Raw genomic sequence first — 13,305 nt, forward strand, 5'->3', positions numbered from 1 at the left:
GAGAGACGAGCTGGGACGCTGCGTTTCACCTTTTGGAGCTCCAGCTCATATTCTGCTTTGGTGGAGAGCACAGATGTCGCTTGTGTTTGTATTCAGTTTCTAAACGAGAAAAAAGCGTGGAGTAGATAATGATTTTCAGGCAAAGAGAGAGAGAAAGAAAGAAGGAGCAAACATCCAATAACCAAATATCTACATAGAAAAAAATACCAATTAAAGCCAGGCAAGGAAAAAAAAATTGAATTATGCATCCACACATGGATGGAGACTCACATACACAACAGAGAAAAGTGAAATGGAAAGAAGTGAATGGCACCCAAGGAAAGGAAGCAGGGCCATTTTAATGAAGTTAAGGCAGCCATTATGTTGTCAAGAGCCCTTAGCCTCCGCGGCCATGGCTGCGCCGGCTCCCTTGTTGTGTGGGAGTGTAAGGTAATGTGTTTCTGAAGGGAACGACCTTGTTTATTGGCTTGATTGAAAGCTTGAGGAAAATAGGCTGTTTTCCTTTCTCACTGGACTGCTGTTATTCTCTTTGCCTAACAAACAAGTGAGGAAACACTGGAGCAAGATGTGAGCTGTTTTACTTCAACTGAAGTTTTTTTTTCCACTCTTATTTTTATTTTGTACATAAATTCATTAACCCCTGATACGTTAATACTGGTTCTAATGTGGCCGATGTGCTGCACCTCAACCTGCATCTTATGTATATATGCCAAAGTGTAATGCCTTGCCTACTGTATACAGATACTGATCTCATAAACCTCATACAATCTGGTTTAGTGACAAGGAGTTTCACAACAAGAAAAAGAATGACAAAAATCCAGTACTGCAGGTCAGACAGCTTCATATGAATAGTAACATTTAACATTCAATAATAAATCTAATACAACTGTGAAGAAATATAGAAAAATATGAACATGTGCAAATATGTGAATGTCTATCTGAAGTCTATAGACTATTTGTTTTCCATCATTTTTAAGCCTTTGTGAACCTGGCTCCTTGTCTGGGTGTGCTCTTGTTTTATTTAACCAACATAATGTGTTTTCTAATTCAGCTCGACGGTCACTGAAAAGCTTCATGACTCCAGGTATCAAGCGGGTTTAACGTCAGAGCTGGGAGGTGCGTCAGCCTGAGCGCTCACTGGGTTAAAGCTGCATGGTCAATAGTGTATTCAAGATCAGTATTGGTTTTGATTTCAGTTCATGTCAAATGTAAGAGCTAGTTTAATATCCTGATATGATATCCTGATATACACGAGTTATCCTGTTTTTGATAAAATCACTGAATTATCTTATTTTACTCTGTATAATAATAATAATAATTGTGTGTGTGTTAAATAGTCTATTATGCTTGGGTTAAACTTCTTTTTCTACTATTGTCTAATGTAATTTGCAATATGGGATTTTGCTGTAGAGTAGTTTGATGTTTTGGAGAGGACGGGCTTACACCACTGAGAAGTTAACTGAGATTTGGACCATCATAACTTTGTGACCACAGTGGCTGACTCTGACCTGCTGTAACACTGAACACGATACTGTATATAAATAAAACTTTCTTCAGCTTTGCCTGAGCTTGCGTACACACTCAGTTTTCGTGTCAAGGTTGACTTGGAGCGGTGGAGTTAAAACAAAAACAGCTTTTGCAGACTAAAGTGGCCGAGGATTTTAGAGCGAAGTAAAACAGCCACATCATCAAAATACAGAAAATGTAAACGCACGAGCACAGGGGCAACTTTAAGAGTTGTTGGAACTTGGAAGACATGTTGGGCACGTTAATGCAACGAACAATGAAGCAATTATTTCTGCTACTGAGTGAGTGAGCCAGTGCAGATGTCTTCCTAATGAATAATGACTAACTGATAATATACTTACGCTACTAATTACACATTGTTTATTGATGCAAAAACACAAGACAAGACTTTTTTTCCTTTTTTCTTTTTTTTTTGCAACACTTCTCCACAGAGGTGTGGTCTTGTTTTATTCATGGCCAGAGAGTCATTTGAATGGAAAGACATGGACCCTGTAACCCTGAACTTTACATGCTTGTCCCCTGTGTGTGTGAAGAAAAGCCTGAACCACTTCACCCTCGCGTCCTTGCAAAAGAAAAGAAAAAAAACCCAAAACCTTGGGGGTCCAGGGAGGAGGCAGGCGCCCCCAAGGTCGGGTCCGGGGAGGCACAGACCTTCCTCCTCCTACATACATACATACACCCTCACCTTCCCAGTGCGGGATGAGCGCTGAGCTCGTGGCGCAGCATGTTTTATGGACGTTCCTACATATTTAATAGAGGGTTTAAATAGGACTGCTACAGCTTAGAACAACGTCCCGTGTTAGCAGAGTCAGTGGAGCTACGAACACATACAGTATTTAGCACATTTCTTTTTTGTTCCTCCACCCCTCCGCTGCATGCCTCTTGTTTTTCTGCACACTATACCACAGACCTCTTTGGAAAGAGCCTTCTCCCACCGTCTCCTGTGGATCATTTGATGCGAGGACAGGTGTTGCTTCTCATCTGCGCAGGACGCTGAAACTAAATTTAATGCGTTTGGTTTTGATCTGCGAGTTTTTAATAAGCAATTTTCTGCCCGTAGCCGGCGGATGCTCCTGCCTTTATGTGTTTGTGTGTGTGTGTGTGTGTGCAGTCTTCTGAAACTTGAACCTTATTATTTTTTCATGCTATTAATCACTTCCTGCTGCACAAATGACATGTGGACATTTGCACACACACATACGCATGCACGCACACACAGACACACTCTCAACTCAGTGGGAGGTTAAAAAGCTACTTTCCAGGTCTTGTTTTAATTGGATTCTCTGCAGGGTTTTTACCCAATCAAATGTAATTAGCAAGAATTAACAGTCTTTCTTTTCATGTCGGATAACAACGTGGATGCAGAACAAGACGCACATGAGCCGCCCTCATCAGGACGGACACGACTGTACAACAGAGAAACACTACAACAAGTGTTTCACTGTGACTCTCTTCCTCATCAGCACGACACAAGCGTACATCGCCTCCTCGGTGTCGTTAACTTCTCTCCTTTTACGTTCAGTCTTGATGTCTTACTCTCTTCCGTCATGCCTTTATACTATTAAATCATAAAAAGTTACATTGGCCCTTTATGAGTTTTATTGTCAAAGGATGGAACTCAAGCTGCACATTCTTCATCCTTTTTTCATAATTGCTTTCTTTGTCTTGACACTGTAATTTTCTTCCCCCTTCTTCTCTCCCGCTGCTGCTGTTACCTCAGCCTCTGTCAGCCTCCCTCCCCGTCCATGCACGATTGAATTTCACAGCCTGTGCTGCTATGACCCCGACCCGTTCGCTTTTCAAGTAACTGATCAAATAAATAAATAAATAAATGATCAGTTCTGGAGCTACAGGACAGACCGAGCATCCTCCTCCAGCTGGACGGTGTAATTCCTCCCCCTGCAGCATCCTCCACAGCGAGGTGAGGTGAGGTGCCTGCTCATCTATCACGGAGCGATCTCTGAAGTGAGGAGATCTCATCTTTGCTGCTCGTGTCTCATTCATTCAATCACTGTCAGAACGACGCAACATCACATGAGGGTTGGATCAAAGGGGCGACTGCACTTTGCTTTGATACCGTCGCTCCTGCTCCACACAGTATACAGGTTTAAAGCTGTACAGAAAAGAAAATTGAATTCGAGCCCACTCTGGGTCATAAAATTAGTGTAATAACTCATTTATCAGGCGATGTAGCCCAAACTTTGTGCAAAATTCTATTTTCGAGTAAATCCAGGATGAAAGTGTGTATTTTTTTTTCGCATTGGATAATGCAGGCGCACAAATTATGCGTCAGCCTGCGCACGGCCATTTCTGTACATCTTTAATATAAAGAGAAAGATAATAATAACAACAACGAAAAAAAATATTTGTTAATATCTCACCTATATATTTTTGGGTTTGCTTTTTTTTTTTTTTATGAACAGCTGATTTGCCTGTGGCACTTGCCAGTTCACACGAATGCACACACACAGTCAGCATATAAAGTGTGGATGCTAGCCACTCATACAGGCAGCACCTGTCAGCTGGTGTTCTGGGACAGCCAAGGGTTTGTTTGTTTGTGTCTCCCTGCTCACTCCCTCTCTCTCTCCCTCTGTGTGTGTGTGTGTGTGTGTGTGTGTGTGTGTGTGTGTGTGTGTGTGTGTGTGTGTGTGTGTGTGTGTGTGTGTACCTCCGTTCAAGGTCTCTCCCTCAACACCCCCTCACCTCTCCACCTGCTGTTCACTTCCTTCTCTCCACCCCGCCCCTCTGTCTGTCTCACTTCATACCAACCATCATACTAGCGTCCATTAAATCTCTCCCTCTCTCTTTCTCTCCCTCTCTCCCTCTCTCTCTGTCCTCTGCACCTGTGACTGAAAAACAGACTCGTTCAGTCTTCCTCTGTCTTCCTGCTCATTACAGGCCCCAGGCAGCCACTCCATCACAGAGAAAAGGCAGAGATAAGCTACAAGAGTACACCTGTGCCTGGTATGAATGCCAAATCCAGAGTCAGTGACAACCAATTCCAGGCCAAATAATGGAATCAGCGAACCTCAGCTTCAGACAAATCAACCTGACAGCTTTATCTCCCACTCCCAATTTCAAAGCACGTTACAAACCTCATTATCAAATGAGAGAAGCAATCAGTTTAAAAAAAAAGGGGGAGAGAGAGAGAAAGATAGAGAGAGAAATGTTGACAATGCCACAGTGTCACTCGCAGGGGATTAAGTTTACAAAGCTCATTTACAGATGGAGCAGGTGGGAGAAAATAAGAAACATGTTTTCATTTCATCAGCAAAGTGCTACTGAGTGTTATTTGACAAAAGAAATATAAATCAGTTATATTAACAACCACACAGTATTAATAAACATGAATATATTAGAATAACAAAGAAAGCGCAGATATTTTTAATAGGAGCTGCCGCCGACCGAGGCTGAGCCGTATGAAAAGACGAGAAGAGGATGATTAGGATGAGATGGGGGACATTTAACAATGCTTACTAATAATTTCTGTAAATATTTCCTACATAAACTGGTACTTCTACTAAAAAAAAAGCACCATAGTAATATTATTTCATTGTTCATTTGCTTTTGAAACCTTGATTTTTGCTTTTCCGTGAACCTGCGCTGTACTAACTTAAAAAGACTCACAAAAGCAATTAGCTGAGATTAATTAATTGTAGATCAGTTGAACGCTGTCTATTTTATACAGAGTTAAACACCAAATAGTTCTTTTCCGGAAAACATCTCAAAAATCATGAATTAAGGTCTTATCTGGAAAATATAGCATTATCAAAACTGATAATCACTAAAATTTTAAGTTATTACGTAACCAAATCATTGTAACGTTGCATAAAAACATCAACATATTGTCATCACTATTAAATGTCAAACTAATACTGGCATTAGAAATTGAATTGATTGACTTGACTGCATAACAACGGCACAAAAAGTTTTTTAGTTGTGAAACACAGATTTGCTTCATGATCATTGGTATATAAAGTTTCATGTTCACCTTTCCTTGACCAGGACACTCAATCAAGACCAGGTTAAAAAATCTAAAACATTCCTTATACACTTTATGTATCCTGAAACGTTTTAATTTTCTCTCATAAATCAAATTAAAATGCATATGATATTGCTTGGGGTAAAAAATGGAGCAGTTACAATATTCCTAAAAACTCATCTATGCTTTCTATGAATCTATGAATGTACAAAAAGTTTTCCATTTCAGAAAATTCACTACTACTAGAGACCGAATGCTTCCTATTTGACGGAGAAGTCCACTCCTCTGCTTCAAGGTTTCTCATCACATTTGTGTAAAGCTGCACCGGCTCTAAGCTGGACCAGGTTTCAGGGATTGGCTGTGATGTTACATTACAAATCCTGCTCATTCATTCATACCCTCAGACTCAGAAGGTGAGCACCGAGCAACTTTCCCCCCCTTCAGCAGATGAAAGTGAAAACAACCTTCAGGTTTCAAACTCTGTATCTTTCTGCACCATCAAAGGCTGAAGTGAAGGAGAGAAGAAGAAGAAACAAAAGGGTTTTTTTCGGCCTCAACATCAGCTGACTGGTAGAACCACACTGGAATAAACAGGAAGCAGGTCAGGTCAATTTTAGCTAATGTGAAATCATGGTTGTGGTTAGCTCCTCCTTTCTGAGCTCTATTATCACAGAGTATTCATCACAGAGCAGATAGAGAGAGAGTGTGTGTGTGTGTGTCCACTGTGTAATTATAGATTTAGTAAACCCGAGGCTTAGTGTGACTCAATCAACCTCTGATTTGTTGGGTGGATGGATACTGATGATAATGAGGTGTGTGTGTTCTTGAGTGGACACACACACACGTGTTAACTGCACGCCATATTGATGTACACCTTGTTTTGTTTTTTGAAAAAGGTGTGTGTGTGTGTGTGTGTGTGTGTGTGTGTGTGTGTGTGTGTGTGTGTGTGTGTGTGACCAGTGTATGTTACTGTTACTGTGATGTCATTTCTGCTTGTGTATAAGTCAGTGGAAGTTGATTAAACTCTAAAAACTAATTTTTTGTTAAAGATGCGCGATAACTCTTTTTCTGATACCGGTAACTATCTGCTTCTTATAACGGATGCCAATAACCGATAACATTTGTAATAGTTTATATGCACACCTGAGGTTAAGAAAGGCTAAGATGTAGTGAGTAAACATTTAACATTATAGCTCTGACTCTGACTTATTCAAATAATACTGTAACAGACACTACTGTAATCACAAGAAAAACAGTTATGACCATTTAAAAATCAACATTTGTCATTGTTTCAAATCAACTTTTGGGGCAAACAGACTGAAAATGAGCTATCAAAGGCAATGTTGGCTAATTATAATTGGCTCTTGTAATCAGCAAAAAATGTCATTATCGGACTTATCTGTGTGTTTTGGACGATAATTATGCAGATAATAATCGGACAATATCGGGCAGATAATTATCAGTACTAATAGTTATCGTGCATCCCTATTTTTTTTATTAATATACAAACAGGATTATGAAATTTATTTGTAAACTTATGTGAAGCATCTATAATAAGAGCTACATTTGCAGGACATCACTCTCCCTTTTTCTTTTCTTTACTGAAATTCCTACTAAAAATGTATCAAGCACAGCTACTGCTCATGCAGCAAATACTGATTGTTACAAATGATACAAAAACACTGAATACATAACTTTAAAGGAAAAACCACCTTCTTTCAACACTTAGTATTCTCCCTGAAGCTTGGTCGTGTACCTGTGAGTTATTTGTAACCGTGTGCTTCCTCGTCCGGCCGCATGAATCTCAGCTAATGGCTCCGCTCTGAGTCTATAAGGTTGAAATATCACCGTGTAAATCGTTGACATAAAATCCGTTTTATGGAGCAGGCTTGATCCAGAAAAACAAAATTATGGCCACATTTGCTCTCCCACTAATTGGAAAAAGACTGGAGATGCATTTATTTACTGAATATATAATAGGACCCTCTAGCATCAAGCTCTGATCAAGGTCTCATCTCCCCTATTCTTTATAACTAATCAATGATGTGCAAATTCTCCCGGTTCATCAGTTTATCTGCCGTACTGTACCGGCTGCAACAACAAATACGACCGGCTGACACAATGAACAGATAAAACAAACAGGACGTTCAGTATTGGGCGATTCAGAAAGACAGAGTGTGATTAAAATGGAATAATCCCATCCAAGCTCATTTGCGCACATCAAAAACTTAACTATGACTTTATGGGCTGTAATGAAGCATAATGGGAATTTGCAGCACAAAGCAGAAGCATGTCAACTCTGACACGCTCACCCCAATATATTGTTCTCAAAGCACAAAACACAAGGGAACATCTTTGAACAGAAAGTGTATTACAGCGAATTAAAAAAAAAAGAAGCTTTGGGCAAACGATTTCTCTGAAACACAATAAAATATGACTGGAATATCATATTTCCTCAATCACTTAATGTGCAAGAAAGTTGAACAAGAATAATCTAGGACCTAAACACACTAATATTAAAATATTAAAAGCTCTGGCCTTTCAGTGCCATGTGCTTTAAGAAGATCATTGTCCACTTTAATAACCAGTCTGAGCCCAGATGTCTCTCGTGGACACCACTGTTTAATTCATGAAGCAGCCGAAGCCTGAAACATCTCATAGCTCATACAGCTAATGAAACCAACTACCATCTCCATTAGTTTTTGAATTATAAATAACTATTTTGTGTTTTTACCATACACATAACGCACATACCATACACATAACAGAGCGTGTGAATGATAAGGAAGTGGAAGAGAACTCTGAGATGACTACTCACCGAGGCCTGGCGGGTTCTCGGGGCATGGCGGCAGCGGCTTGGGGGAGGGCGTCTGATTGGTCTCCGGCTGCACGCTCGGCACCAGCTGCTCGCCCGTAGCCAGGTAGCTGGCCAACGTGGTGTTTGGCCTGGAAAGGTTGTAATAATAGTAATGATGCCCGCCCACTGCTGCTCCGCTGACGTTATTCCTGGATCCGTTGCGTCCGTTGTTGAAGCGGCTGAAGAGGTCGAAGTGCTGCGAGTAGACGTCGAAGTACAGGATCATCATGATGAGGAAGTGGAGCACGCACAGCAGCAGGACGCCTTTACAGATGCGCTCCAGAGTCCGGCCCAACATCAGCCGGGTCATGGCCGGAGGAAGTGACCGTCGGCGACGGCCAGCCACGACAGAGCAGGCGTGGCCCGGTTACAGGCATGCGCTCATATCGACGGCTATGTGGGCAAAGTCAGCGGCTGTTAGAAGTCTGATAAGAACATGTGGTTGGCCGATTCCTGACTGTGTGTCTTCTGCAGGGGTCATGGGCTCATAAATGAAGATACACCATCAGCTCCACCTATAGTCTGTGTTGCCTGCTTGTTTTGTGTGTACCCAAGTTCCCTGCATGACAAGAACTAAAATGTTTTCATCAGTCTTGTTCCAAGCAGGTCCCTCATTCCATGAGTTATATTCCCTTATTATAAATATGGCAAATGTGCACTAATGAAGTTGAGTATGATCTAAGACATTAGGCCATGAGGCACATAGGACTTAGCTGATATTGACGTGATCATAAGTTGCACTATCCCTGTGTTACATTGCTGCTGCAGCCTTATGGTATCCCCCTGCTAAAAGATAGTCCCATCGGTGCAGGGACTCAAAAAATCCAAGCGACAAATGATCCCAGCGATGGTGCTCGACTGCTGCTGCTGAGAAACATTCATCAGTTTGTCGAGAAGAGGCTCTGCAGACATTTCAGTCTAGATGTCCTCTTCTTACTCAGTCCCACTTGCAGTTTGTTGTCTTGAAGCAGGGAGGTCTCAGGCACCTGAAGCAAAATAAAAGACACAGAGAAGGAAAAAAAATAATTAGAATGAATCCAAATCAATATTTAAATGTGGTCTAATTACACTAATTTATCAAAGGTTTAATTGAAAAGGATGCCTCTGTGCAGTTTAATGGTGATAATGTTCTTCTTGCTCAAAGCAAAACAGGTGAAGTGACTTGTTGCATTGTTCACTGTATAAAATCAAACTGAACACCATCGATCTTCATCTGGCATTTCCAGAGTAACCACTCTGACCTTGTTCTCATTTGATATGCATAGCTGAATAGCAGTGAAATAAATGCAAAGTTCAATCTGAATAGAAAGAAGAAAAAAAAGGAGGCGCACATATGAGAATTTTTTAATAGAAACAAAAATCAACTACAAAAAAGCATCTGCAGACGCAAACAAACAAGGAGCCTCGACTGGGGCTGTTCAGCCGAACTGACATGCCAAGTCAATTTTCCAGCCAAGTGGTTTAAAAAGCATTTATGATGGAACGAGACGGCAAGTGGGAATACACAACGCAGTGAACGTATGAGCCGAGCGGAGGAAGAGGGGGCACTTAGAGCTTTCCTAGAGGCTATGCTTACCGTAGCTTTATGGTTTTTCCAATCAGAGAGGGAAAAGAAGCAGATGAGGCTGATGTAGATAATAAAAACCCTGAGTGACATCAGACTTCCTGACAAGAAGCCAACAGCATCAGAGAGAGAGAGGAGTGATAGATGCTGAGATGCTAATGAATGAATCCACTCGATGACGAATCAATTAACTGACTGATCGTTTCAGCTCCATCTTAAATATTGAACCTGTGTTATGGCTGCATGTGTTCAGACAGCGTTTATCATTACAGCATGTTAGCAGCCGCTGTTAAATCAAAACACTGAATTTGTAGAAAATCAACTTAATATTTCTATTTTTTCCCAAAAGAATGAAAAAGGAAATCTGGGGCTGCTAACAAAGAGAAGTATAATTACTGTGGATTTATCTCCTTGATTAATCATTTTGCCTAAAATTTAGAAAAACATAGCTGCGAGCTTAATTTCCCACATTGGTTTGTGACCAATACTCCAAAACAAAGATATTCAAATTGCATCTTCAAAAAAAAAAAGGTACTTATGTTTGGCCGCTTCTGCACTTTGTTGCCTTGGCATCTTTTACAGATACACATTTACATGATGAGATTCTCTGTGTAAGGGTCTTCTACGGTGGCCCTGAGTGTTCAAAACAAATTCCAGCTGGGTTCATCCATTCACAGTGTCCTCTTGAAACACTACTCATGTGCTGTAGGACTGAATGTGTTGTCAAATTGTTGATGTTTTCTGAATTTCAAGCACCTTTATGTCTTTGTCTTTGCAGTGTTTTGAGCTCTCAGGGCCACCGTAGTGTTCTCTGAAATCCTATGTAATTTGCTGCCATTCTTGACACAAAAAAACAGAAGATTGTAAGCCCTGTAGGGCTGTGCTCAAAAACAACAATATTGTAGTATATTGTGACATCTTCATTGCTGATGCTACTGTATCGATACACCATAAAATGATCTGTTTTGAAATAGAAACCTCACCTACAGTAACGCCAACAGGTGGCAGCGTAGACACAAATAGCACAAAATCTCAAACATGGATGAAAACAATGAAAAACTGTATCTGCTGCAGGCAAAACTGAAGGCAAAGATACGGGAGCATTTTGGATTTTTGCAAACACCAGAAAGCCAGGAGTTGGAAATGAGTCATGCAATATGCAAGTTAATTCAGTGCAGGACATGGTCATTATTCAAAACCAATGCCCATCATGATATCGTATCGTGAGGTTGTAGGCAATACCCAACCCTAAAGCCAAAAATAATCACATTTCTCTTAGGTGCCTGATGTGTGGTTAGGTGAATGGATGAAACAGTCTGCTTCTTTGTTTGTTTTAAAGTATATTTTGGGGCTTTTCAGGCATTTAATTGTCAGGGCAGTAGAGAGACAAAGAGATGGGGAATGACATGCAGCAAAGGGCCACGGGGGGATCGAACCGGGTCCACTGCGGCAAGGACTATAGCCTCTGTATTGCATCTTTAAAAGAAATAGACTTAAAAAAAGAGAAAAGAATTAAACCCTCAAATTTCATATACGGTAAAAAGCAAATGTTGATGAAAATTAGTTAAACGATGATTAACTAAATGGTTAATCAGCTAACCATTGCAGCTCTAAATTGTTACCTGTACCTAAATGGCAGCAGCGCATTGCAGCTCGTATCAGACAATCACATTATATCTATGCCCAGCTATCCAAAAGAGTTTAGGGGGAGTGAAGCATAAACTGGCATTTGCATGACTGGTGATGTTGAGCTCCTGTGATGTTTCTTAAGGCAGGTAGAGGCAAAATGCAGCAAAGTGAAACATATGTTGGGTGACTGAGCTGATGGCTGCTGCTGCTGCCTGTCCAGATCGTTGGCCGCCTCTCGCTGTGTCTGTCTTTTGTCTGTGGGCAGCGAAGTCGAGACTGCCAAGACGGAGCCTCGAGGGGTGTGCGTGTGTGCATGTGTGTGAGTGATGTGTGCGCAACTCGCTAGTTAATGAGATGGATTTCTGCTGACCGAAGGACCCAGACACCGCATGCCAGTCACACACCATAATGCCTGTGCAGGTCAGGATTTATTTCCCAGCCTGCCCCTGCTCCTCGGTGACTAAACAGTCCGGCATGTGAAGCACCGGGCCTGAATTTTTCAAACATGCAGTCAGGCGGTGAGACAGATAACCAGTCAAGACAGACAGAGGAGCCTTGCCCCATTTTCTGCTTCAGCTTACAAAGCTCAGGGGCAAGTGGGTCGGCCCTCTGTGTCCAACAGGTGTTGAACCGTGAGAGAATGAAGTGAAGGCAAACTGAAGAAAAACAGAGGATAGAAATCCACAGGCGGCATCGAGGGTCTGTTTTGGCCCCCGGACGACCAGCTGCACAGGACTTAGAAGATATCAGTGTAGATGCATCACACATCAGTTGTTTTTCCCTCTCACGCGGTCCTAAATCCATCTGCACCTCGGCCTCTTTATTTGCTGACATTTCGCTCAACCGACTTTTCTCAACGTGTGGTTCCATCTTGGGATTTTATTTTATTTTTTTCCGTCTTGAAAAAGGTCAGCGGACCAAAACAAAAGACAATAAAAGAGAGCAAAGGAAATCCCTCTCTTTCAGGTGGTCTCTTGTTCCCATTTCTTCCGCTGCACCCTTTTTTTCTATCCCCCTCTCTTTCTGCAAAATCTTACAAAGTTTGTGTAGTTACTTTCAACTTAATATGTAAAATGTCACCTCGGGAGAGACAACAAAGCAGCAAAAAGGTACGGGTCTAAAGCATCTGAACAGCACAAAGACTTTGATGGAGACTGCGAGTGAGAGAAAGACCAAGGAGAGAGAAGAAAAGGCGAAGATGGCCACAGCGACAGAGGGAAATTTCCCTTTATGTAACCAGTTTATTCAAGGATCCTTGTAACTCCCTCTTTAACAACAGCAATAAATTTCATAACAGTTTCTGATCATACGCCGTCTGCCAAGGACCCCACAGAGAAACGCTACGAAAATATGTGAGCTGGATTATAACTGCCTGTTTTCAAGGCTGCTTCTAAATGAATAGACTCAACGCTGAACAGTCCAGAGGAAGGGATGACCACCACCATCATCATCATGACTGAGAAATAGCAAGTGATGGAAACAAAGGAAACAAAGAGTGATTAGATGCAAAAAAAAAAAATTGAAATTGGCGGAGAGATATGGACAGAAGAACGTGTCCGTCCTCACCAGGCAGAGCTTAATTGTTCTGAAACACCATCTCTAAACCAATCTAGGACACAATACTGTACATCGTCTCCTCAGCCAAATCAGAGCGGAGGTGTGTCCCAGTGCGGCCAATCTTTGTAATTTGTAAGGATTTGTGTAGCACATTCCAGTGTGTCTCCAACCACAGAGATTAGTGGGCTC

General features: G+C 41.4%; 1 protein-coding gene across 1 annotated transcript in view; it reads right to left on the reverse strand.

The window, feature by feature from the left end:
- The window catches only part of b4galt2 (UDP-Gal:betaGlcNAc beta 1,4- galactosyltransferase, polypeptide 2), a 184,092-nt gene that overhangs the window by 150,702 nt on the left and 20,085 nt on the right, over window positions 1-13,305 (reverse strand). Inside the window, exon 2 of the mRNA XM_085804201.1 lies at window positions 8,328-9,352. Within this exon, the coding sequence (XP_085660327.1) occupies window positions 8,328-8,676 (349 nt within the window). The 5' untranslated portion in view covers window positions 8,677-9,352. The remainder of the gene's footprint in view (window positions 1-8,327; window positions 9,353-13,305) is intronic.

This window comes from Trachurus japonicus, chromosome 17 (assembly GCF_045865225.1).
Source record: "Trachurus japonicus isolate A0001 chromosome 17, Traja_1.0".
Classification (NCBI taxonomy): domain Eukaryota; kingdom Metazoa; phylum Chordata; class Actinopteri; order Carangiformes; family Carangidae; genus Trachurus; species Trachurus japonicus.